Source organism: Gouania willdenowi, chromosome 6 (genome assembly GCF_900634775.1).
Source record: "Gouania willdenowi chromosome 6, fGouWil2.1, whole genome shotgun sequence".
Lineage (NCBI taxonomy): Eukaryota > Metazoa > Chordata > Actinopteri > Blenniiformes > Gobiesocidae > Gouania > Gouania willdenowi.
This window is the reverse complement of record NC_041049.1, coordinates 61,918,504-61,940,824: the sequence shown is the minus strand read 5'-3', so window position 1 is coordinate 61,940,824 and position 22,321 is coordinate 61,918,504. Positions and strand designations below refer to the sequence as shown.

At 36.2% G+C, this 22,321-nt stretch overlaps 2 protein-coding genes across 4 annotated transcripts; both read right to left on the bottom strand.

The window, feature by feature from the left end:
* Positions 1-830: 830 nt before the first annotated feature.
* On the bottom strand, positions 831-10,482 carry stoml1 (stomatin (EPB72)-like 1). Of its 3 annotated transcripts, none has more exons than XM_028449748.1 (7): positions 10,081-10,482; positions 8,087-8,193; positions 6,736-6,885; positions 3,693-3,896; positions 2,763-2,978; positions 2,515-2,698; positions 831-1,110 (listed from the first exon to the last, which is right to left on the bottom strand). In XM_028449748.1, the coding sequence occupies exons 1-7, from the start codon at positions 10,214-10,216 to the stop codon at positions 893-895; spliced, it is 1,215 nt and encodes a 404-aa protein (XP_028305549.1). In that variant the 5' UTR covers positions 10,217-10,482; the 3' UTR covers positions 831-892. The 3 variants fall into 3 exon arrangements, with proteins under 3 accessions (XP_028305549.1, XP_028305550.1, XP_028305551.1); XM_028449749.1 differs by having other exon boundaries at positions 2,515-2,700; positions 2,768-2,978; positions 10,081-10,481; XM_028449750.1 differs by having other exon boundaries at positions 2,515-2,697; positions 2,768-2,978; positions 10,081-10,481.
* Positions 10,483-12,097: 1,615 nt separating this feature from the next.
* LOC114465659 (photoreceptor-specific nuclear receptor-like) lies at positions 12,098-17,985 on the bottom strand. The gene is made up of 8 exons (XM_028450816.1): positions 17,886-17,985; positions 16,467-16,611; positions 14,511-14,614; positions 14,203-14,439; positions 13,915-14,102; positions 13,067-13,307; positions 12,306-12,411; positions 12,098-12,230 (listed from the first exon to the last, which is right to left on the bottom strand). Exons 1-8 carry the CDS (start codon positions 17,983-17,985, stop codon positions 12,098-12,100), a joined length of 1,254 nt encoding a protein of 417 aa, XP_028306617.1.
* Between the last annotated feature and the right edge of the window lie 4,336 nt (positions 17,986-22,321).

Sequence of the window (22,321 nt, the reverse complement as noted above, 5' to 3'; positions counted from 1 at the left end):
GGGTACTTTTTTTTTCCTGTACACAAAGAGACGGTAAAATACACAAAAATAACAGACTAAAATAATCAAAATCACTCCAAAAACACAAGATGACTACAAAAATAGCCAGAAATCTATTAAATCAAAAATACAAAAAATAAAAACCATTAAGAAAAATCTTTGTTGGACAGGCAATTTTTGTTAATTTTACATTTTCCCATGTTTATATTTATATACAGTATATATATATATATATATTTTTTTTTTAAATGTTACTATTTATTTTGAAATATGAGACTAATTACAATCATAAAATCATAATTGTGTTAAAATGTAATACTTTTGAAACATTGATTTAAGACATTTTAATGACAATTAAGGCCTTATTTTTAGATTCGTGAATTTTTAAGGATCTGTGAGAACCCTGTAACAGACTACAAGTACTCACATTTCTGTAATTGAGTTGCTTTTCATGGGTACTAGTACTTTTTTGAGTATATTTCTAAATCAGAAACGTCTCGATGTCCCACCCTAAACAGCCTCACTTCCTCCCACTGCCTCTGCAATCTACCAGAAGCCACACCGCTACTTTTCTACACGCGCATCGTGGAACATAATGAGATATTTACTGTATGCAAGGGAACCGTGGCAAGATTTTTTACCAAAAATAAATGTGGGGGGGTGAAAGTAACTAGTAACTTTTACTGTGAGTACTATTTAATTAAGCATCTTTTTACTTGAGTATTTTACGTATGGTTTACGTGTACTTTTTTAGGATGTATCAGTAATCTTTACACCGCTGGTTGGTAAAAACTATTAGCCTTAACAAGAAACAAAACAGGACAAAAAAGACATTTTTGTCATAAGTTTATTTGCTACAAACACAGTTGTGCATCTTTTTTTAAATATAAAATCAAATACAGGTCATCTCTGAATGCTGTTTGAGTAGATTTATGAGTTCCTGGAGCTTCATTGCAATCCTAACTTCACCTTGGACTTGAAGTCTGCCGCTGTTGTAGGCAGCGAGTGGCTGCAGCTCCCCCCGGAACAAGGCCAGAAGGTCAGAGTCGCTCAGGCTCAGCGTTACATCTGGTTCTCTATAGAAGGACCCAGATCCAGCTGCACCGCTGCCTACAAAACAAACAGTCGGAGGGAAAGATGTTAACTATGTATTAGTACATCTTTGTTATCTGTAAGATTTTTTGAAGAGCGAGTGGAGGCAGACATGGTAATAGGTGGCCAAACATTGTACAAAAGTGTCAAAAATGTGGCAAGAAAAGAGTGTAAAGTGACAAAAATGGACCAAAAGCAGTCAATGGTGGCCAAAAAAATGGGCAAATAAAGAAGAACCAGGTGCTATGTAATGGCAAAGGTTGGCTTAAATGGGTAAAATGTGACAAACAATAATGAAAAAGGGCAAAAAAAGGGATACATGCACACAAATTGGATCAAAGTGTCAAAAAGAACTTGCAAAAATGGACAAAAAAAATAGGGAAAAAGGAATATTTATTAGCAAAAAAATCTAAAAAAAAAAAAAGTCAGAATTTTTTGAAAATGGAAGAAAGGAAGTTTCCAAATGGCCAAAAGAAGGGCTTAAAAAAAGTTTCTCCCTTTTAAAGTTTTCTGGTTGAATAATTAAAAGAGCCACGTGTTGAGTATCACTAACTTAATAACAGCTTCTATGTGGTGTCCTCTAATAATGTGGATAATGGGCTGGTCTGGATAGAAAATGCCACAGTTTATAACACTATCTAAACATACTGTGACTTTTCTATCGGATAAAACTTTATCTGTAAACAAGTAATGTTTCTAAATGCTCAGTACACAATCACTAGCTTTGTACAGGACACCACGGCACATGTTAACATGTTAACAGCAACAGTGAAATCTTGTAGCTTTATCTTTCAGTTGTTCAACATTGTTTAAGCACTTTGACATTATTGGCATAGTGTGATCCACAAAGGTACTGCAGGTGGGCTGGGAGCTGTGTGTACGTTAACATCTAGGATTTGTTTTTAACATAGACTCTGGAATATAGACCTTAAGACATAATGAACGCCATCAAAATATAACAAATGTATACAGTGTAAAAAAAAAAAAATCACGTGATTAAAGTTTTGCCCTTATATTTACTCTAAAGTTGAATTACATTTATTTTTCCAATGTACAATGACAGATTTAGTCCACTTTTAAATAAAAATCATTACGTTTTCAGCTTTTCTTTGAGTTTAGTGTAAAAATGGCGAGCAACTTCTCTAATGCAATAGGTGTTGTGGTCTAAAATTACAAGTTATGAAGCGTTTTGTGAGCCTCTTCACATCTAAAGTACCAGTGACCATTAAAATAACAAGTTCTGATGAAATATGGCCGGGCCCGGGGGTATGGGACTGTGGAAAGTTTGGAAACCATTGATATAAGCTTTACATTATTAAAAAAAACCAAAACTTAAATAAATGTGTGGAAAGTTGAGTTTCAAACACAGATGCTGCTTAGAAATGTCTGAATAAAAATGGGGTTTGTTACAATATTCATCACCTTGGCTCAAATCCACATAATAGCTTTGCTGTTGTCCATCCTGTTTGCTGATGTTGAACTGGAAACAAGCCCCCACCTGGTGAACCAGAGCCTCACACAGCACCAGTTTGACCCTCTGCAGCAGCTCATCAACAGACTGATCCACTGATGACGTGAGTTCATCTGTGTATGTGATGCTGTCCTCTGCTGGGGAACAATAAATATTACCACAACTTGCTAAAATGTGCGTATAAAGTAGTGTATTTAGCGTTACCCTGGGGAGGAGGTGAACTTTGACCCTGGTTCAGGAAGTGCATGGCTAACTGCTGGATGGGCCCAGCGAGACCTTCAAGGCCTGGAACAGAGGGAGGGACGATATGGGGTGCAGAAGAGCCGCCGTCTGGAGCTTTGAGCAGTGAACCTATCGTAAGTTCAACTCGATCCACCTCCAGCCCCCAAGGACGAGTCAGTTCATTAATGTCCATCTGTTAAAAAGAAGCATCAGTTCTGGAAGGTAAACAGCTCATTAGGAGCATGTGGAGCAGGGTCGGGGTCAATTATAATTGTAATCAAGTAATTGAAGAAATCTGTTGCTGTTGTACTCATAATTTTATTGTAATTGAGTTCAGATAATTGACTTTGTAATTGTAATTGGGATGGAAATAACTGTCAATTACAATTTAATTAAAAGCAAACCTGTGGAACATGTTACAGTTCTATGTCTTACACACATAAAGTTAACAATTATATGAATATGTTGTCAATTCTCTTCAGGGTCAGTAAAATAAATATAGGGATATACTGACAGAAAAAAGGCTCAGACGCCCACACCAAAAATATTAATACCAATATTTTCATTGATTACGAAGCCTAACAAGGTAACCAATAGATAGGAAAGAAATTAGATGTTAGGTTAATGCTGAGCAAATGTTAATGCTAAGCTAATGCTAAAGTTAAGTTAGTGCTATTGCTAGGCTATTGGTAATTGTTAGGTTAATGCTAGGATAATGCAAACACTAGGTTAATGCTAAGCTAATGCTAATGCTAGGCTAATACAGAAATACAAATATTCTGATTGTAATTAAATTTCAGGGGAAATACAATTAGAATTGAAAAACATGCTGGTCACCGTAATAATAATTTAGTTGTAATTGAACATGAATAATTGAAGATGTAATTGTAATTGAGTGCACACACACCCCCAGGTAATCTCCCAGTTTGACCCTCTCTGTTTGGATCTCCCTGATCGTCTTCTTGGATAAACTGTGGGTTAAAGCGTTCTGTGCCGTCATCCTGGTGGAGGCGTTCAGGTCTTGGACCGACACCACTGACATGACGGGGTTCCAGATCCTGAACTGGATATCAGCCCCTACCAACATCACACCCCCATCCTGAGACGTCACCTGCATGTGCACAGACAGCATTCAGCTGCAATTCATTTGAAAAAAGGTAGTATTGTTCCTCTTATCTGGAGTACAATGTTGAATATACATTTTATGGAGCCAAAATACAGTGTAAAGAGTACTAAAATATAATCTACTCAAGTAGAAGTACTGTTAGTTGATTGAAATTGTACTCAATCACAAGTCATACATAAAATACTCAAATACAAGTAAGAAGTATCTCAATTAAATAGTACTCAAAGTAAAAGTTACTAGTTACTATCACCCCCCATAGTTATTTTTGGTAATAAATCTATCTATGTTCCCTTGCATACAGTAAACATCTCATGTATAAACTTAAAAAGGAAGAGACAATCTACCACAACTGGAACTTCGTTTATTTTATTTTTATTTTTTATCTGTATAAAATAAAAGGTTTGCCAAAATGTACAATTTTTTAAAAAAAAATAAAATAACACCAAATAATTAAATTCAAAATAAAAATTTTGAAAATTAAAAGAAAAATGTTCTCTTTGTAAAATAAATATAAGGTTGGCAAGTACCCCTCCAAACCAAAAAGAAAAAAAGTTAATCAAAACAAAATAACTGGAGGCACTCAATTAATTTAGTTTACCAGTGGCCAATGGTATATTTTGCCAACCACAGAACAAAAGTAAAGGTTAAATGTCCCCCAAGTTCTACAAGTTTACATTTGTAATTACAGTACTTTCTTCAATGCTCATGTATAGATTAATTAATTAATGTACTTTGTCAAAACAGTGTTGTCCTATTTGTAATTTTGTTGCAAAAAATAACTTCATTGCATTTAAGGTTAATGGATTAAATCATAATAGCAAAAAAAGTAAAATCATCCCCGCTGTTTGCACTGTGTACAAAAAACTCGCTGCTCATGCGAGAAGTGCTGGTTCGATTCCAAGAGCAACACTTTTATCTTTACAGCGAAAACAGACAGTTATATTAGTAGTTACATTATTAATATATGTTGTTGTCTGATCCTTTTAAGTATTTACATTCTGTCCATTTTATTTTAATGTAACTTTCTGAACTCTTATTCAGTATTTCAAACCATCTATAACCGGGATGTAAAACTCTTAAGTTCAAACCTCTGTTTGGTTTACAAGGACTACAAAGACTTAAAGATATACAACAGGTACCTTTTGATATTCAAATAACTTGTCAAAATATGTATATTATACATTTACAAACATTTCTACATCCTGTGTAAAAAATATGCCCCAGAACTGAACAGCAGGTGGCAGCAAAAGGCCACTGATATGCTAAACATAACCAGCCTAAAGTATATTTATTGTATTTTTCTATTAAAGGCAGAAGAATAACTTAACTTTGATCATTAACTCACTCAGTGCCATTGATGAGATAACTCGTCATTTGCGTTTTTTCACAGGGATTACTAGCAAACACCCTGGCGGAGGTCCCTCATCAATTTCTAAGCTGTGGGGTGTTGTAGTGACAAACTGTGCCCTGAAGATGGCAGCAGTACACCTTTAAATGAGAGATTAGCCACTGATGCTACACAGCAAAGCAGGAAGAAGCAGGAAAAAGGGAGATTATGGTGCTACAGAGTGCTTTTGTGATGTATCCAGCAGCTCACAACACCACATACTAACACAGAACATGTGTGGACCTGAGTGGATTATTGATAATGTTGTGATCGTGAGATGAAACGGGTCATCCCTGCGGGTCGGGAGGAGGGGGAGGAGGGGGTGTGTGGAGGGGGCTACAAAATACCCCCAGCCTGTGAGCCAGATAGCAAAATAATAGGTGACATGTAGGAGGTAGCAGCGCATCTTTTGATGAGCGATCATCCATGCTCAGCAGAGCTCAGAGGGAGAGAGGAAAGGCGTTTATGAGACAGAAAATGGCACTACGTACGAGAGTTGACGTTAACAGCAGCGCACACTCGACCAGAGCAAGTGTGGAACTCATGGATAGTGTGGCGATGGTGAGATAAAACCATAAACAAATGAGGCAAGCAGTGACACTCTGCATGTCGGGGAGGAACAGGAAGTTACATGTGTGCAGACTGATGGGAGAGAAATTTGGAGGAACGCCATAATACAGTAAGAAATACATTCAACTCTGAACCAGATAGCAAAATAACAATAATTTTGCCATCAAAAGCCCTGTCTCAGTGTTTTTTTTGTTTGTTTTATATAAGGAAACAATGTTCAGATGTTAGTGTTGTCACTAAAGCAAAAAAAAAAATAGGTTTAAAGTCAATGACAGGATTTTTTTACAAAAAGGATTTTTTCTCAGCTTTTTGCTCTGAAACTGAAGATTTGTGTAAAACTTCCTCTATTCAACAGCTGATTACAAAAGAACGAAATGAGCCAGAAACAAATGTTTTTTTTTTTGATGAAAGTAGAGCCTTCAATCTTTCAGAATCTGGTGTCAGAGTTCAGATAGTCATGTAGAAAATATTCTGTGGGTCTTTAAAATCAGTCAAAATGCTCAAAAACGCCTGGCACTGAGGGGGGGTAGAAAATCTGAAAATGGCTGCCACTGAATGAGTTAATAGCTCCCATTTTAGTTTGGTGTTATGTCTGTTACTCTCATTGAAACATTGGATTATTTAGATTTTTTTTTTTTACATATGTATGTATATGAAACGTGCAAATAAAATGTGATTTACCATACATTGAACCCCGGTCAGTTACAGAGAATCTTTATATCTTAACTAGAATTCCCTGGTGGCAAATAGAACATTGGATTATTACAACTGAATTAAACTCAATAAAAATGCAGCTCTGATCAGTAAACAAAGACATTAAAGATGAATTATTAATTATGGTGACAGCTGTAACACACACAGCTTTACCTGGCAAGGAGGAATATTAAAAGCCCGAGTGCGTAGATCAACTCTCTGCCACTGATCGATGAGGGGGAGGAAGAGCACGACACCAGGACCCTTTGGAGGACAGACTCGACCCAAACGAAACACAACGATCCTCTGGTAGTTTGGAACAGTCTGTAAAATAGAAATCAGCTGTTTATAACCATCAAACAGGTGTTTTATCACTATCTGATAAATAAGGGTGTAAGAGAACAACAATTTGGCAATATATTGTGATATTTCATTGCGCGATTATCGCATTGATCCGAAAAATTGTCCAAATCAATTTTTTTAATTATGTTTTTTTTAATGAAAAACCAATTTAATTGCGCTAAAACATGCATAGAACGTAAGATGTAAATTGATTAGATTAGATTAGATAGACTTAATTAATCCATTGGGAAGGTTCTGTCAGGGAAATAACATTTCCAGCAGCATTACACAAAGAAAAGAAAAACCACACACAGGGTGGAAATAATACATAAATACAGAATATAGAGAATATACGAGAAGAAACCAAAATGTACAGAAATAAATAATAAATAAACAAGGTTGGTGCTCGAGACTGATTGATTGCACGGTATATTCATAAAACACACTGGGCACTTTTATAGATATATGTGGTCACGCTAAATCAACTTTTCTGTGCTTTAAACATCATAAAGTGCTATAAGGGCTGCATACACATGCCTAAAGTGTTTTTTCATTGATTCCCTCAATCATTAGTTAGAGGGTGATTTGCTCCTTTCTTACTGCAGGGTGAGCCCAAACACCTCGCTCCAATTTGATCACGCGTTCCCACTTTGTTGACAAATTTCACCCGGCACTGAGCTGGAGAAGCCACGCCTCCAGTAAGCTCTCTGTTGTGATTGACATGTAAACAGACACGCCCACAAAGTTGCTCAGAAAGTGACTTTTCAGAGGCTAAAACTCTGGAAAACAGATGAGTTTGGGAAAATAAACCTCAAATATTGTGTCTTTGGAGTTCTTAGAACAAATGGAAATGGGTGAAAAATAGCATAATATGGACCTTTAAGAATTTAAGACCTTAACACAATCAGAATCTGTTGTAGAAGCAAAAGTTAAACTCTTTTTAAAAAATTTAATTTTATAGTTTGATTAACATACCACTTTTTATATGCTCATTTGAATTACAGTAAGTTACCATTTAATTGTTCTCACAAGTTTTTTTAAAAAAAAGAAATAAATTGTAAATTCATACTATTTTATACTTGTAAAGGTGAAATTAGTAATTATTGATATTACGATGTATCTTGATGTATTTCGTATCATGACATGCACTGCATTGTAATGATGAAATACTACTGATTCTGACCTTCAGAACAAACCATCCTGTTATTGGAAAGGTGATGAAAGTGAGGACGTAGACGAGGAAAATCACAACCAAGTTGCAGATCCATGACAGCCATCCCTGGGACGAGTCTGAAAAACAGGAAGTAGAAATATTTAATACAGATAATCTACACCAGTGATTCCCAAACTTTTCACAGTCCCGTACCCCTTTCAGACATTTAACCTGAAGCCATGTACCCCCTACCCCTGCACACTTAAAAAACATAATGTAATCTCATAAACAATTTAGCCCATCAGAGAAACTGGTGTGTCATGTGTCCCTGAATTTTACCTATCCTGTTGAAGAATAATATATAACAATAATAATACAATGACTTATAACAACAATAACTTGTTCACTTTATTTAATTAATTAGCCGACTGGCATTTTTTAGTGAGAAACAATCTCTTTTTTTTTTAGAAAAAGAAATCTACCAAACATTTGTTGATTGAACATATAGAAGTAATACACGTGTCAAACTCGTGGCCCAGGGGCCAGATCCGGACCTTTCGAACATTCAATTCGGCCTGCAGGAGAAAGTAAAAATGACACAAAAAATGAATCATTGTGTAAATAAAACTCAATAATATTTGCAGGGACTCACAATTTTCCCGGTGTTTAATATAACACATGACTGCATAAATTTGAGAAAAAACTCTAAATTCTTAATTGTTCCTCAAATTATGAAATAAGTCTAATTAATTAATAGAAATTATTTAATCATAAAATTTAAAGTGAAAATCCTGTTGGGACTGATATGTCTCTTTTTGCTTGGATATGGTCGGTTTCTTACATATTTTGTATTTTATGTGGACGTAGAAGTGCAAACTAAAGCACACTAATGGTGAAATTACTCGTTTCCTACATAAAGTCAGTGGCCCACTTGGGATCAAACTGCCCCGTAATTGGCCCCTGAACTAAAATGAGTGTGATGGCCCTGCAGTAATACAACAACACAGTCATCCTCCTGAAATTGTTAAATACAACTCACTACAACTTTAATGAGAAGGGTGAGGTTGAAAATATGCACAGAACTCTGGAATGTTTGACTGAATTTCATATTTGCGGTTTTTTGACGATAGTTTTTCTGTGTCTGAGGCTGCATGAGGGGGTTCTGCATGTGTAATTTGTAGCAATGGAGACTTCTAACTTAATTTCTATTCAAGTACCTACCCCAATGACAATTTATGTACCCCTGGGGGTACCCGTACCACACTTTGGGAAGCTAGGATCTACACTATAGAGAAGAAGAGCAGAGGAATACCCTGCAATTTAATACTTTAATAATAGGTTAGTAGTTGAAAAGATCTGATGCGGTGGAAGTAAAATTTTAGTACATTTTTATTGCACTTACGTTTGTGTACAAAAGGTGTACAAGTGTATGTCAACCTAAAAAAAGTCTTTATCACCGTGCTAGGATAGCTGAGTGGTCTAAGGCGCCGCATTCACGGCTAATGTGGGTTTCACTAATGTGGTACAAATTCCACATTTGACAAAAAAAAAATTTCATTTTAACATATTTAACACGGCAAATTCCACCTTTAAAATTACATATCTGACAAAAATAAACATTTTAGGGATAGGGATAGAAGTAGAGTTACGATTAGGTTTAAAGTAAGGGATAGTTATAGTTACAGTTAGGGTTAGGGCTAAAATAAAAGGGTTAGCAGGGTAGCTAAAAATGAATATGAGCTAAAATACAAATTACGGCACTTTAAGACATGTAGTGCACCTATCACGTGACCTAACCTGGCCAATGAGGGGCGCTGCTGTCCATAGAAACAGTCTACAGAAATTATCTGGAGGTACGTTAAACGTAGCCATAGCCCCCGGGACTATAGGTGGTGCACAAGGGTTAAGATCGTGTTTGGTATCATTCATTCTGTGTATCGTCCCACCCTACTATCAACACATTCAAGTCTTAAATTCACACACCGTGTATGTGGAAACCAGATAGCTGATAGCACTGGGCTCACCTGTGTAGTGGTTTTTAGAGACGTTGGGGATGTAGTCGAAGGACAGTCCTCTATGGCGTCCGTCAGAATCCACAAACAACCCTGGAGCTATAACCGAGTCCCTCTGAGGGAGAGGCTCGTACGGCCTGTTGAACATTACTCTGACGGATTTTTAAACATTATTTATGTGTCTCTGCTGCTGATAAAGATGGCTGGAGGAGAAATAATTCACGACAGATTCAGACGAACATCATTACCGTGTTTGTTTACTTCCTTGTCTTTGGTTTCTGCTCCTGATAAATGGAAGTTAACCAACATTAAGGTGCATTAGCGCCATCTTCAGGACCGGAGTTGTTTCTTCTTCTTCTTCTTCTTCTTCTTCTTCTTCCTCTTCTTCCTCTTCTTCCTCTTCTTCCTCCTCCTCCTCCTCCTCCATACTGGTGCATACCGCCACCTACCGTATCGGAGTATGCTACGTGAGCGCTAAATCTACTTTACATTATTAATAATTTATAAAAAATAAATAAATAAAAACTCACACTAATCTTTATATTCTTTTATATAGTCCGGTCTCCTTGAGATATTTAATAACTGCTCTGTGTATACTAATTACCCACGTCCCATTGTTCCTATTATAATCTAAATTTTCCATTTCTTTCCTCTCTTACTGATATTTTTCGTAAACTTTTGTCTCTCTTCTTTATACTTCTTGCAAGATGATACTGATTGACAATTAGCATTTTATTTATTTAACATTGTAAAACTGTACATTTTACAGTCATACTTTAATTTTACTCCAGCTCTGAGCCTATATGCTTCTGTCAAAAACATTTCCATGACAAAATAGTTCCTGTCTAATAAATCCCACCCACCAATAAGCATCAATGTCAAAATTGATAGTTTGATGTAATAATAATAAAAGTGACATTGTATTCTAATATTACTTGGTGTGACAACAACAAAAGAAAAACAGAAATAACGTATTGTTTATTAAAGACGCACATTGACATTTATTGTCCACACTTGAAAGAATAATTTTATTAAGTCTGAACACAAACGCTGAACTGTGCTAACTAAAGATAATACATTAATAATGTGGTTCTACTGTAATTTAGCTATTTCCTAAGTGTGTGTAATGCCTGGCCCCATTTTAGACCATGGAGGTCATTTGTGAAAAGTAAATAAAAAAATAACAAGTACAATGCACATCTCTGCACAGTATCTGTGAATTTCTACACATTTGTTGTTGCTGCTGTTGTGTTTTAAAATACACATATTGCACAGTATCTGGAAATGTTTTATCCTTTATATTGTGCATATATTAAAATACAAACAAATTATTATTATTTAACCTGGTGAGTTAGTGCCTTATATTCATTGACTTGCTGTTAATACAAGTCCATGCACATTTGTTGTTGCTGCTGTTGTTTTTATGAAATACACATCTTGCATAGTATCTGGAAATTTTTGGAAATCTGTACTTTTATTTTTACCCTTTATATTCTGTATATATTTTAAAATCTTCCTTTTATATTGTTAGTGCGCGTGCGGCACCATGCATGCTGCCTGTTACAGCCGCTCCTCTTCTTTTTATACTTTTTCAACTTTTAACCCATTTTAAGTTGTTTTTCTTCAGTTTCTTCCCTATTTTGACTTGCTTACCTACTGTTTTTAATAGTTTTTGTTAAAAAAAAAAAAAAAAGAAAAAATTAAGCATTTTCCCCCGTGGCTCAGAGTGAAACATTTTTTTGACGTTAAAGATGACTTTGACTTAACAACAAAAAAAGACCAAGATCATGGTCAAGTGCTTCCAATTTCCAGCTACACACAGTTGATGGTTTTTATTGCTATTATGGCTAATGGTTAAGAAAGCAGTTTTATAACCAGAGGGTCACTAGTTCAAATCCACTGTGGGACATTGAGCAAGTCCTTTCTTTAACACTAATTCCTATTCTTTCTAGGTCATCATTGCAATGACAACATGTTGTCAATAATGTCTCTGGTTAAATAAATGTAAGATAAAGCTTTATAATGGTGTTTAGTTTTTGAACATGTCACAAAGCAGCTTTTCCATTGGGACGCTGCCGATGGTCCTCTGGAAGAAAAGCTGCTCGATTCTCTTTGAATTCACCTGGTGGAGAGATGGCAGCAGAAGCAACAACCTCCCAAACCTTATGGGGAAGAATAATGAAAGGGTTAACTCATGGACCAGCGTACATGCTCCAGTGTGAGTAAGGCAGGTGTACCTAAAGTTCTGGCTGGGATAAAGAGAATGGATATGCTGACCCAACAGCACCTGTGACTGGTCCTGTAGATTCTCCACCTGCTCTGGGTCTTTGAGGCTCCGTGTCTCTGCATGAAGAGGTCAAAGGTCAGATGTTAGGTATGTCATGTGTTCTATACCCAGGGATGTAATGTGTTCTATACCAAGTTATGTCGTGTTCTATACCAAGGTATGTAATGTGTTCTATACCTAGAGATGTCATGTGTTCTATACCCAGAGATGTCACATGTTCTATACCCAGAGATGTCACGTGTTCTATACCCAGGGATGTCATTTGTTCTATACCCAGGGATGTCATGTGTTCTATACTAAGGTCTGTAACATGTTCTATACCCAGGTATGTTAACGTGTTCTATACCCAGGGATGTAATGTGTTCCATACCCAGGGAAGCAATGTGTTCTATACCTAGGGATGTCATGACTTCTATACCCAGAGATGTCATGACTTCTATACCCAGGGATGTCATGTGTTCTATACCAAGGTATGTAATGTGTTCTATACCCAGGGATGTCATGTGTTCTATACCAAGGTATGTGATATGTTCTATACCCAGGGATGCCATGTGTTCTATACCTAGGGATGTCATGTGTTCTATACTAAGGTATGTAACGTGTTCTATACCCAGGTATGTTAACGTGTTCTATACCCTGGGATGTCATGTGTTCTTTACCCAGGGATGTCATATGTTCTTACCCAGGGCTACTACATGAGTGATATTCTACCTGGTTTAAAAAGTACAATGGCTTTCAGGCAGGCAAACTCAGTAGGGTCCACATTCAGGGACTTAAAGCGAGTGAAGACCTCGTCCAGGACCAGCAGATCTGCCACAGCAGGGCTGCTCTTAGTCTGCTCAGTGGAACTGGGGTCAGGCACCGTTAGAAGAGGACATCTGCTCATGGACAGGGACCACTGGATAGCACTCAGGAGGAACATCTCACTCCACACTTCTTCAAGGAGAATCACCTGAAGATGAGAAATCATGATCAGAACTTCAGAACCTTAAAAGTTAGAACTTTAACTTTAGAATTTCAGATTTTGTAAACTTCAGAACTTTAACTTTATTACTTAATTTTATGAATAAAGAATTGTAACTTTAGAACTTTAACTATTGAACATTAGAACTTTAACTTTTTATACATTTAGTACTTTAATACTTTAGTTTTAGAACTTTAGACTGAAATTTTAATTAAAACTTTAACTGTAGAACTTTAACAGAACTTTAAAACTTTAGAAATTCAACTGTAGTACCGTAGGACTTTAGAACTTCAGAATTTTCGGATTTTCGAATTTTAACTTTTGAACTTTAACTGTAGAACTTTAGCGCTTTAAAATTATAGAACTATAACTTTAGAATTTTAACTTTAGGGCCCTTATTTTTGCGACCTCAAGCATAGCTTTGCGCTGCATTTTGATCACAGCACCTGATTTGTCAGACTAGCGCTTTGCTCGCTGCGCCATGTGAGCAGTGCTGCGCACTCAAAACAGGGACCTAGAACTTTAGAACTTTAATTTTATCACAGTGTGTGAACTGTGAAGGATAAAACACAAAGTTGTTGTAGTTATACTTCACCTGGTCTCGAAAAGGGAGGTGAGCAAAAACTGGGAGATTTTTTGCCCACTTAACCGACATGAACAGGAGACGAGCTGATGTTTCATAAATGTTCTCTGAAGAGTAGGAGGAGTATGGTGACAGTTGGTGTTCAGAGGGAGATCGATCCCTCTCTGAATCATGGGTTATTACGTCGATATTCTCCTCCACTGTGCACATGAAGAAGAAGAAGAAGAAGAAGAAGAAGAAGAGTCTCATGCTTGATTAGAGATGAATCCATCATGTTCCATGTTTCCTGTCTGATCTTACCATCCTCAGGCTCCAGTTTGGCCCATGTCTCTGCAGTCAGCAGGTTGACCATAAAGCGATGGTTGTTACTGGGTGTGTTGCAGGGTTGTTGTGTGTTGGCAGAGGCAGTGGCTGGTGATGTAATATTTGATGAGTTGAGCTCCTGTGTGGTAGCCAGAGCCTCCTTTATTGTCTCCATGTTTACGGAGTCCAGACTAACGTGTGCTCTGCTCCGAGGCTGTCGCTCATTCTGCACAGCTGCAGGGACGACACATCAGTGACCCACTGAAGGCTTTAGATAATAAGCAGCGTATGCAGAATATTCTCACCATCTTTGTTCATGCCAGCTTGAAGACATTTCTTTAAGCGACAGGCTTGGCACTGGTTTCTATGAGCTTTGTCTACTGGGCACCTGCCAGTTCCAGCCTGACACCTTTAGGATTGAAACACACACACACACACACTATGGGGCGCCAATTGTAAATTTGCGTATGTAAAAATAAACAGCAACATTTAACAACAATGCAAAAATAAACAGCAACTATTGGCAACATTTAGCAACAAACCACATTTAAAAAATGTATGTGATTTTTTTTATAATGTTACTTTTGACCACATTTACAGCAATGTTTGAGAAATTTGTAATGTTTGCTTTTCACGTAAAAATATAACGTCAATGTTAAATCTAAATGCAAATGTTAAATCTAAATGCAAATGTTAAATCTAAATGCAAATGTTAAATCTAAATGCAAATGTTAAATCTAAATATTAAATGTTAACTCTAAATCTAAATGTTAAATCTGTTATGGGTGAAGATTTAATATTTAGATTTAAATTAACATTTACTGTTTAGATTTAACATTCATGTTTAGATTTAATATTTAAAATTTATATTTAACATTGACATTATATTTTTACAAGAAATAAATCTGGTAAATCTGGTCAAAAGTGACATAAAAAAAACGTGGTTTGTTGCCAAATATTGCAAAACGTTGTTTATTTCAGCATGCGCAACTTTGCAATCGGCGCCCGACACACACACACACACAATAAATGAAAGTAAAATAGTTTTTATACATAATAAATGATCAGACAACAACTGAAATAGGAATACCCTGAAGTCCAATGTCTTATTTTGGTCTACCCTGTACCATTATTGGATTAATCAAGCAAATCAGAATAAAACATTATTACTAGTAGCACATGACAGTTTGAATTGGAAATCAAATAAAATTAAGTTTCAATTCACATTGAAATGTTTAACCATTTTGGATCATGAAGTCCTTTTGAATACTAACATTACATATCTTCAGTTCATCATTTAGTCCATTCCATAAGTTGTCTGCTAAAGATGACACATCTCTACTTGACATTAGTTCTCACTTTGTGGGTTTCAAACATTATCAACCCCCTTAAATTATAAATCCCCTGTCTCAGTTAATTTTTTTTTTTTTTTTAAATACAAACAGGACAACAGGACATTTTAATCGACCATTGATCCTACAGAGTATTTGCTGTATGAAGTTATGTACTGTATATGTGTTGCATTAATGATTGCAGTCTAAAGGGAAGCCCATTGGTTTAGGACAGTGTTTCTCAAATGGGGGTACATGACGGCACTACAGGGGTTACTTGAGAGAGAGAAAGTAGAAAATTAACAAACGAAAACGTTAAAAATATGGGGTTTTATGGTGTTTATTTTTAGTTGAAAAGCAATATAATACGTACAATATCTTTTTTTATTTCTTGCAAGAGCAAAAGCATGCATAGCGGTTGTAAAAGATAGTTAACCTTATCAGATGTTGAATGTTGACATAATTTACGTATTGGACTGTCAGTTAAATCAGAAATACAGGTGGTACTTCAGAGATAAAGTGGAAAATTAACAATCAAAAATGTTAGAAATGTGGGTTAATGTTTATTTTTTAGTTAAAAATGATAATCATGATAATTATGAAGAAAATGATCTTAATTAGAACATGAACTGAAAATACAAGGGTCCGTCTTGGTCCCACAACAGGAGGGAGATGATAAAACGATGGAAATATATTCATTCAGGAGGCACTAAATACCATTTAATTTTACTTATTTACAATTGGATTCTTTCACTGTGTGTGTTATCACTCAATCATTCCATCATTATGCTTTATAGTTTTTTTTTTTTTTGTAGAATTCTAAGCAAAATGTTCAAGTTGGACAAAGGGGGGACTTGGATTCAGAAATAAGAGAAATGGGGTACTTGGGCCAATTTGAGAACCACTGGTTTAGGAGGGTCTCCTGCTCACCTGTAGATGAGTCTTCGTCTTACGCTGCGTTTGAAGAACCCACTGCAGCCGTTGCATGAGAAGATGCCGTAATGTTTTCCACTGCTTGTGTCAGAGCACACTTTACATAGAAGGCCCTTCACTAACGCTTTCAGTTCACTAGTTTCTGCAAAAAACAGATGTCAAAAAAATTATTTGGAGGATCATAGTTTACACTAAAACCTTTTAATACCCAGTGCTTTCCTTTTATTGTGTCTGATCAATCAATTAGCATCAACAAATATGACCAAACGGTATGAAAATACTGCAGTAGGACGTGAACAATTGTTTGTATGATTTACCCAGCTTCCTGAGGTAGTATGAGATAGTATCAGTGTGCAGTAGAGGATATTCATTGACCCTGAGGATTAAAAATATCTTACTTTGTTCAACACCCCAATACATCTTAACATTTTGGATCTTACTTGATTCACTTGAGGGTTCCAGTTAAATTGGTGGTCGATTAACACACCTAGAAAGTTATTTTTATATACCTGTTCAATGTCTACACCCCATTTATCCTTAAGTTTACTTGAGTTGTTAGATGGGTTTTGCAGTTTCCAAAAATCACACATATATACATATATATTAATTTAAGGATAATTTGTTAGCGTCAAACCATAGTTTCAGTTTACTTAGCCCTACTGTCACCTTCTCCACTGACCTTTCAAAACAGTCATCAGAACTAAATAAATTGGTGTCATTGGCAAAAATTGCATATTCTAACTGATTTGACGTGCTGCAAATATTGTTTATATACATTATAAATAGTTTTGGTCCTACTATCGAACCCTGTGTCACGCCACATGTAATGCATGTCATGTCTGCCGCCTTAGACGTTGCTTCACCCACCTGTACATATTGGCTTCTGTTTCCAATAGTGTTGTTCCGATGCACTTTTTTGGTCCCGATACCGATATCAAGTTGCATAGTAAAGACCGATACGATGCATGTCGATAATGCGGTGTTAAAAAAAAAAAAAGGAATTTCTTTCAACTCTTAGCTGCGCCAAGTTACATGATAACGCACAAACATTTGGTGGATTCTTTTCCATTGGTGTTATGTGGATTCTTCTTTTGTTGAGTGGACTGGGAATCGAAAGTAGATTGAAGAACAGTTTGATGGTGTAAATGGTCTCGGCGTGTTAATAGTTAGTACTCGTCAATACCGATGCCAGCCTCTTAGTGCCATATCGGAACCTCTCCCGATATAAGTATCGGTATTTGCACAACATTCGTTTCTAATACAGCTCTTCAGCCATTCCAGTCCTACTCCTCTTACTCTGAATCTTTTATTTTCTTTAACATAATATTATGGTCACAATAGTGTCAAATGCCTTCTTCAAATCTAGAAAAACACCCACTGCACTACACTTATTTATCACCGCAGTGAGCCACTCACCTGTTTGAGATCCCTCTATGATGTGATGCGTGAAGCCGTTGGAGCGAGAGCTGTTGGAATCTGATGAAAACATGGTCAGCTTGATCATGTGGTCCTCCATGATCAGACTTGTCTGGGTGACTTAATGATTTGGTTCATTTGAAGAACCTGAAAGACTTTCTTCTTTTATACTGACTGATCGCTATATACCTGTTTAATGCCTGATCGTTCCAGGTAGAGAAATCAACATTTCTCCCTTTCCTCATTCAATGAACAGATAATTAAAAAGGTGAAAACAGTGCTGAGGTCCTGAGTGCTGCAGTTTGTTTTAATAAGAACTTGTTCTCTCAGTGCAGAAGAGAGTGTGAGAGCTTCAGAGTCGCCTGGTGGAAGACAAAGGGATTATAGCTGCAGTCGCTGCGTAAGAAAATGCTGATTTGTCATCCTCATAATCTTTACTGTCTAGGAGTTAATCAATCTGTTACACCAATTAGAGCCATAAGCTACTGTCTGGTGGAAATGCAAAGCTAAAGTTATTCTTTGAGAGAAAAGCTGTTTTTCAAAAAGCCACAAAAGCAGCAATAAGTAAAAGAGAAAATAAAAATGTTTTCTGAGGGGAGGAAACTTCCATCTGCTGTAGATTTTGCAGATTGATTTTCACGGAGGCAATATGTATTGTCCAAAAAATTTGAGAGCCTTAAAGCTGCAGTCTGCAACTCTTATAAAAGTAACTTTTTGTCATATTTGCTAAAGCTGTCTCTATGTAAGGACAATTTTACATCAAACTAGTAGTTTGTGTGAAAAAACAAGCTCATTGAGCCCCTTCTCCTCCTGCAGCCTTTGGCAGATTGCCAGAATGCACTGTGCCCGAGCAAAAAGAACCAATCAGAGCCAGGATTGTGTTTGATGGGCTGTCTGACAGCTGTTGCTCACAGTCCCCGCCCCTTTCCTGGAGCTAGAGCCCCGTCTTTTTTACAGTGTATGTCTGGAGGAGTAGAAGATGGAATTAGTGACTTTTCTGCTTGAAAGGTAATTACTGCTGCTTGATTTACATTATGTTTGATTTGTACTTGTTACACTAGAACTATGTAGTGCATGTGTTCATGTGCGTGCAGCAGCCTCCGTTTCGGCTGCTGTAAGTGACACTGTGTTGTTGCTGTTGATGCTGAGGTGTGTGCACATTGAGAGAGAGAAGCATTGCTGTAATATGCTTTTAACAGAGCATGTTATATTACTGTGATATTGCTGTCGGACTAACATTAGCTTGTTAGCTCCTCTGAGGGAGGGACTTTGGAAAGTTTGGAGGCAGGGCAAGAGAGCAGTGGGGAGGGAGGGGGAAAGAGGGATCTGAGAGTTGCGGACTGCAACTTTAACAAATGTTTCATGGTTGCAAGCTACCATATTTATTAAAAGCAAAACCTACAAATAAACTGACACATTAATATTTATCATAACACTCATTCAATGTTACTCTTGATTTCACAAAGTGAAACATAACACAACAGAGACTCATTTGTTGGTTTAAACTAGTGTATAAACAGGATTACAAACTGCACACAAAGGTGCACGATTGCTTTGCACACCAAATGTTTTTAAGAAACAAACTGAACAAATTGTTATACTTTTCTAATTCTGAAGGCTGCAACTATTTAAAAATTAAATAAATCGTGCAGGAATTTGGTATGATTCACATTAGTGCAGTAATTTTCAACTGGTGGGTTGGGACCCAAAAGTGGGTCGCGGACAGCTTGTCAAAAATAAATGAATACTTAATGTCTCTCATATTGGACTTGTCTTTTATTTTGAAAGAAGCTTTTCTTTTGACAGGGATGCTGTGAAATGCATGTAGCACAGGAACATATAGTGATTTATTAAAAAAAAAAAAAAAAATTATATACAGTATGTGTGTTTTCAACAGCTATTTTTGAAAAACTAAATTTGGTTGGATGAATTCTAAGAAAAAGTGGGTCGCGATTTAATGAGTGTGGCAAAATGTGGGTCCCAGGGTGAGACCAGTTGAGAACCCCTGCTTTAGTGTATTACATGTGTCAAACTAAAGGCCTGGAGGGTCATTTCCATTTCACAAATTCAATGAAACTTGAAAATACTTGCAGGGGTTTGCAATTTTCCCCTGCTTTTATAACAGGACATGCAGTCATTTTTTAATTACAATCTAATCACATTTGTTGAAAGAAAACAAATCTTTAAAATGTTAGCGATTTCATCCAAACCTCGGTCACAAAACTATAGCATTTTAGGGAGTTCCAGCACTGATATCTGTCCATTATTGCTTAGTTATTGTAGGTGCCTCACATACTGTATATATTTATAAGTTCATGCTAACCAGGGTACAATAATATTGAAATGACTCATTTTCCCACCTAAAATCTGCAGCTCACTCAAGACCAAACAGGTTTCATCACCTCTCCTTCCACCCAAGCTGTGTGATTTATGTGCAGACACCTTCACCTGTCACATCTTCTTAAGGAATGATTAAGTATTTACAGGAAACGGTGATGACGAAGCTCTGCAGGTGAATGAATGCACGTCATAGTAAAAACCTCAGATCAGACTCCTGTCTATTCAAACCCATCAACTGCTTCCCTTTTAAGGTCCTCAATAGTTCAACATATAATCTGCATCCATATAAAACACCTTGACACACGTGCCACACATTGACTGGATGTCCTTCAGGTCAGATCTGGATGCCCTTGAATGCTGTACTTGACACGTCTTTGCGTCAAACTAAGCAGCTTTAAATATAATCTCTTTAAGCGTCAGATATTGTCAAAGAGTGAGATTAACTTTTAAATTGTTGTTATCCACAGAGTAAAATTATTGAAGCATACATAAGGGGGTTTGCTGATCTTTTCATACATTAATGATTTTCAAAATGTAATACATAGAATAATAGCATCCAATGCATGTATTAAACACAGAATGTTCATTTTAGCACCGACTGTGGGAAGCTAAAAATATTTATACTTCAATCTATAGAGAACATTGTGGGGTGGGGGCGGGGGGGTGGGTTGGGACATGAAGGTCATGATTTTAGTTTTAACTCCAACCAGGGTCAGGGTCAATTACATTTTTCAGTTACAATTACGTATTCAATACCCATGTTTCAATACAATTCAATTATGAATACAGTGACCAGCATTTTTCCTAATTACAATTAAATTATAATTATTTTGTATCCTCATAAAGTCAAATACAATTACGTTATCAATTACAAACGTCCAATTACAATTTTACTTTTATTTATATAGTGTTGTGATGGTTGTATGCTGTTCTTTTTTATGTGTACAATGTCATTATTTTAACATATAGATTTTAGTGCTTTATAATACTATCTATCTGTCCATCATCTATCAATTACATTTTTCAGTTACAATTACATATTCAATAACAGTGACCAGCATTTTTCCCCTATTACAATAATTTTTTTATCCTCAGAACGTCAATTACAATTACTTTCTCAATTACTAAAGTTCAATTAAATTAATCACAATTACTGAGCCTGAAATAAATAACCTAATAAAGTTAACCTCCTCTTGTGTTAGCTTTCTGTTAGCATCTCTTATGATAACTGGTCCTAAATCAGCTGTGAAATACACTAAATCCAATTTCTTCCTATCTATTGGTTACCTTGTTAGGCTTTCTAATCAATGAAAATATAAGTTGGAATATTTTTGGTGTGGGCGTCTGAGCCTGTTTGGTGTCCGTATACTCCTGAATGTGAATTTTTTTTTTTTAAATGGTAAAACATGGGAAAGCTTGATATGAAACATATTTCGGTAATTGTTAACTCCTTATGTGTAGAACTGTACAAATAACTGCAACAAGGTTCCCCAGTTTTATGTTCATTATAATTGACATTTTTTAAAGAATTTTCATGGCAATTACAATTACAAAGTCAATTATATGGTGACAGCAACAGATTATTAAAATTACAATTATAATGAATTGTCAATTATGCAATTACAATTATAATTGACCCCAGCATTAAAACTGAACTAGGAAAGTTCAAACTGCTTCCAGGGAATTTTAAACTAACCCAGCTTGGTTAAGCTTCATTATACGTACATCAGCATTTCCTGAAATCACCCACCCACCCCCCTCAAAAAAAAAAGGGATTGAGATGTCAGCATTATGACTGTGGATTGCCCCGCCTTGCAATCTGCTGCCATTACTGTAATCCACACAATGATTACAGTAATGTTACCATATCAAACTTATGTCAGCTGAACTACCAACATGTTGGAAACAATCAATAATTATTTCATGTACTCAGATGAGTTAAAGCTTTTATTTTGAGGAGTGCTTGCAAATCTTTTAAATGTCAACAGATTCTGTTACAGGTAATATATATATATATATATATACTGTATATATATATCATTATTGGACTTCTTTGATCTTATGTGGCACACACGTTACTATCAATAATGTACAAA

What these genes read in the sequence shown, in the direction of transcription:
- LOC114465659 (XM_028450816.1), bottom strand. Translation starts at nt 17,985, where the DNA reads ATGGAGGACCACATGATCAAGCTGACCATGTTTTCATCAGATTCCAAC. An exon ending in AGCTGGCATGAACAAAGATG is followed by an intron (nt 14,440 to 14,510) that starts GTGAGAATATTC and finishes TCGTCCCTGCAG; the next exon opens with CTGTGCAGAATGAGCGACAG. An exon ending in CAAACTGGAGCCTGAGGATG is followed by an intron (nt 14,103 to 14,202) that starts GTAAGATCAGAC and finishes TCATGTGCACAG; the next exon opens with TGGAGGAGAATATCGACGTA.
- stoml1 (XM_028449748.1), bottom strand. Translation starts at nt 10,216, where the DNA reads ATGTTCAACAGGCCGTACGAGCCTCTCCCTCAGAGGGACTCGGTTATA. An exon ending in CTCTAAAAACCACTACACAG is followed by an intron (nt 8,194 to 10,080) that starts GTGAGCCCAGTG and finishes CCTGTTTTTCAG; the next exon opens with ACTCGTCCCAGGGATGGCTG. An exon ending in TTAATATTCCTCCTTGCCAG is followed by an intron (nt 3,897 to 6,735) that starts GTAAAGCTGTGT and finishes GTGCACATGCAG; the next exon opens with GTGACGTCTCAGGATGGGGG.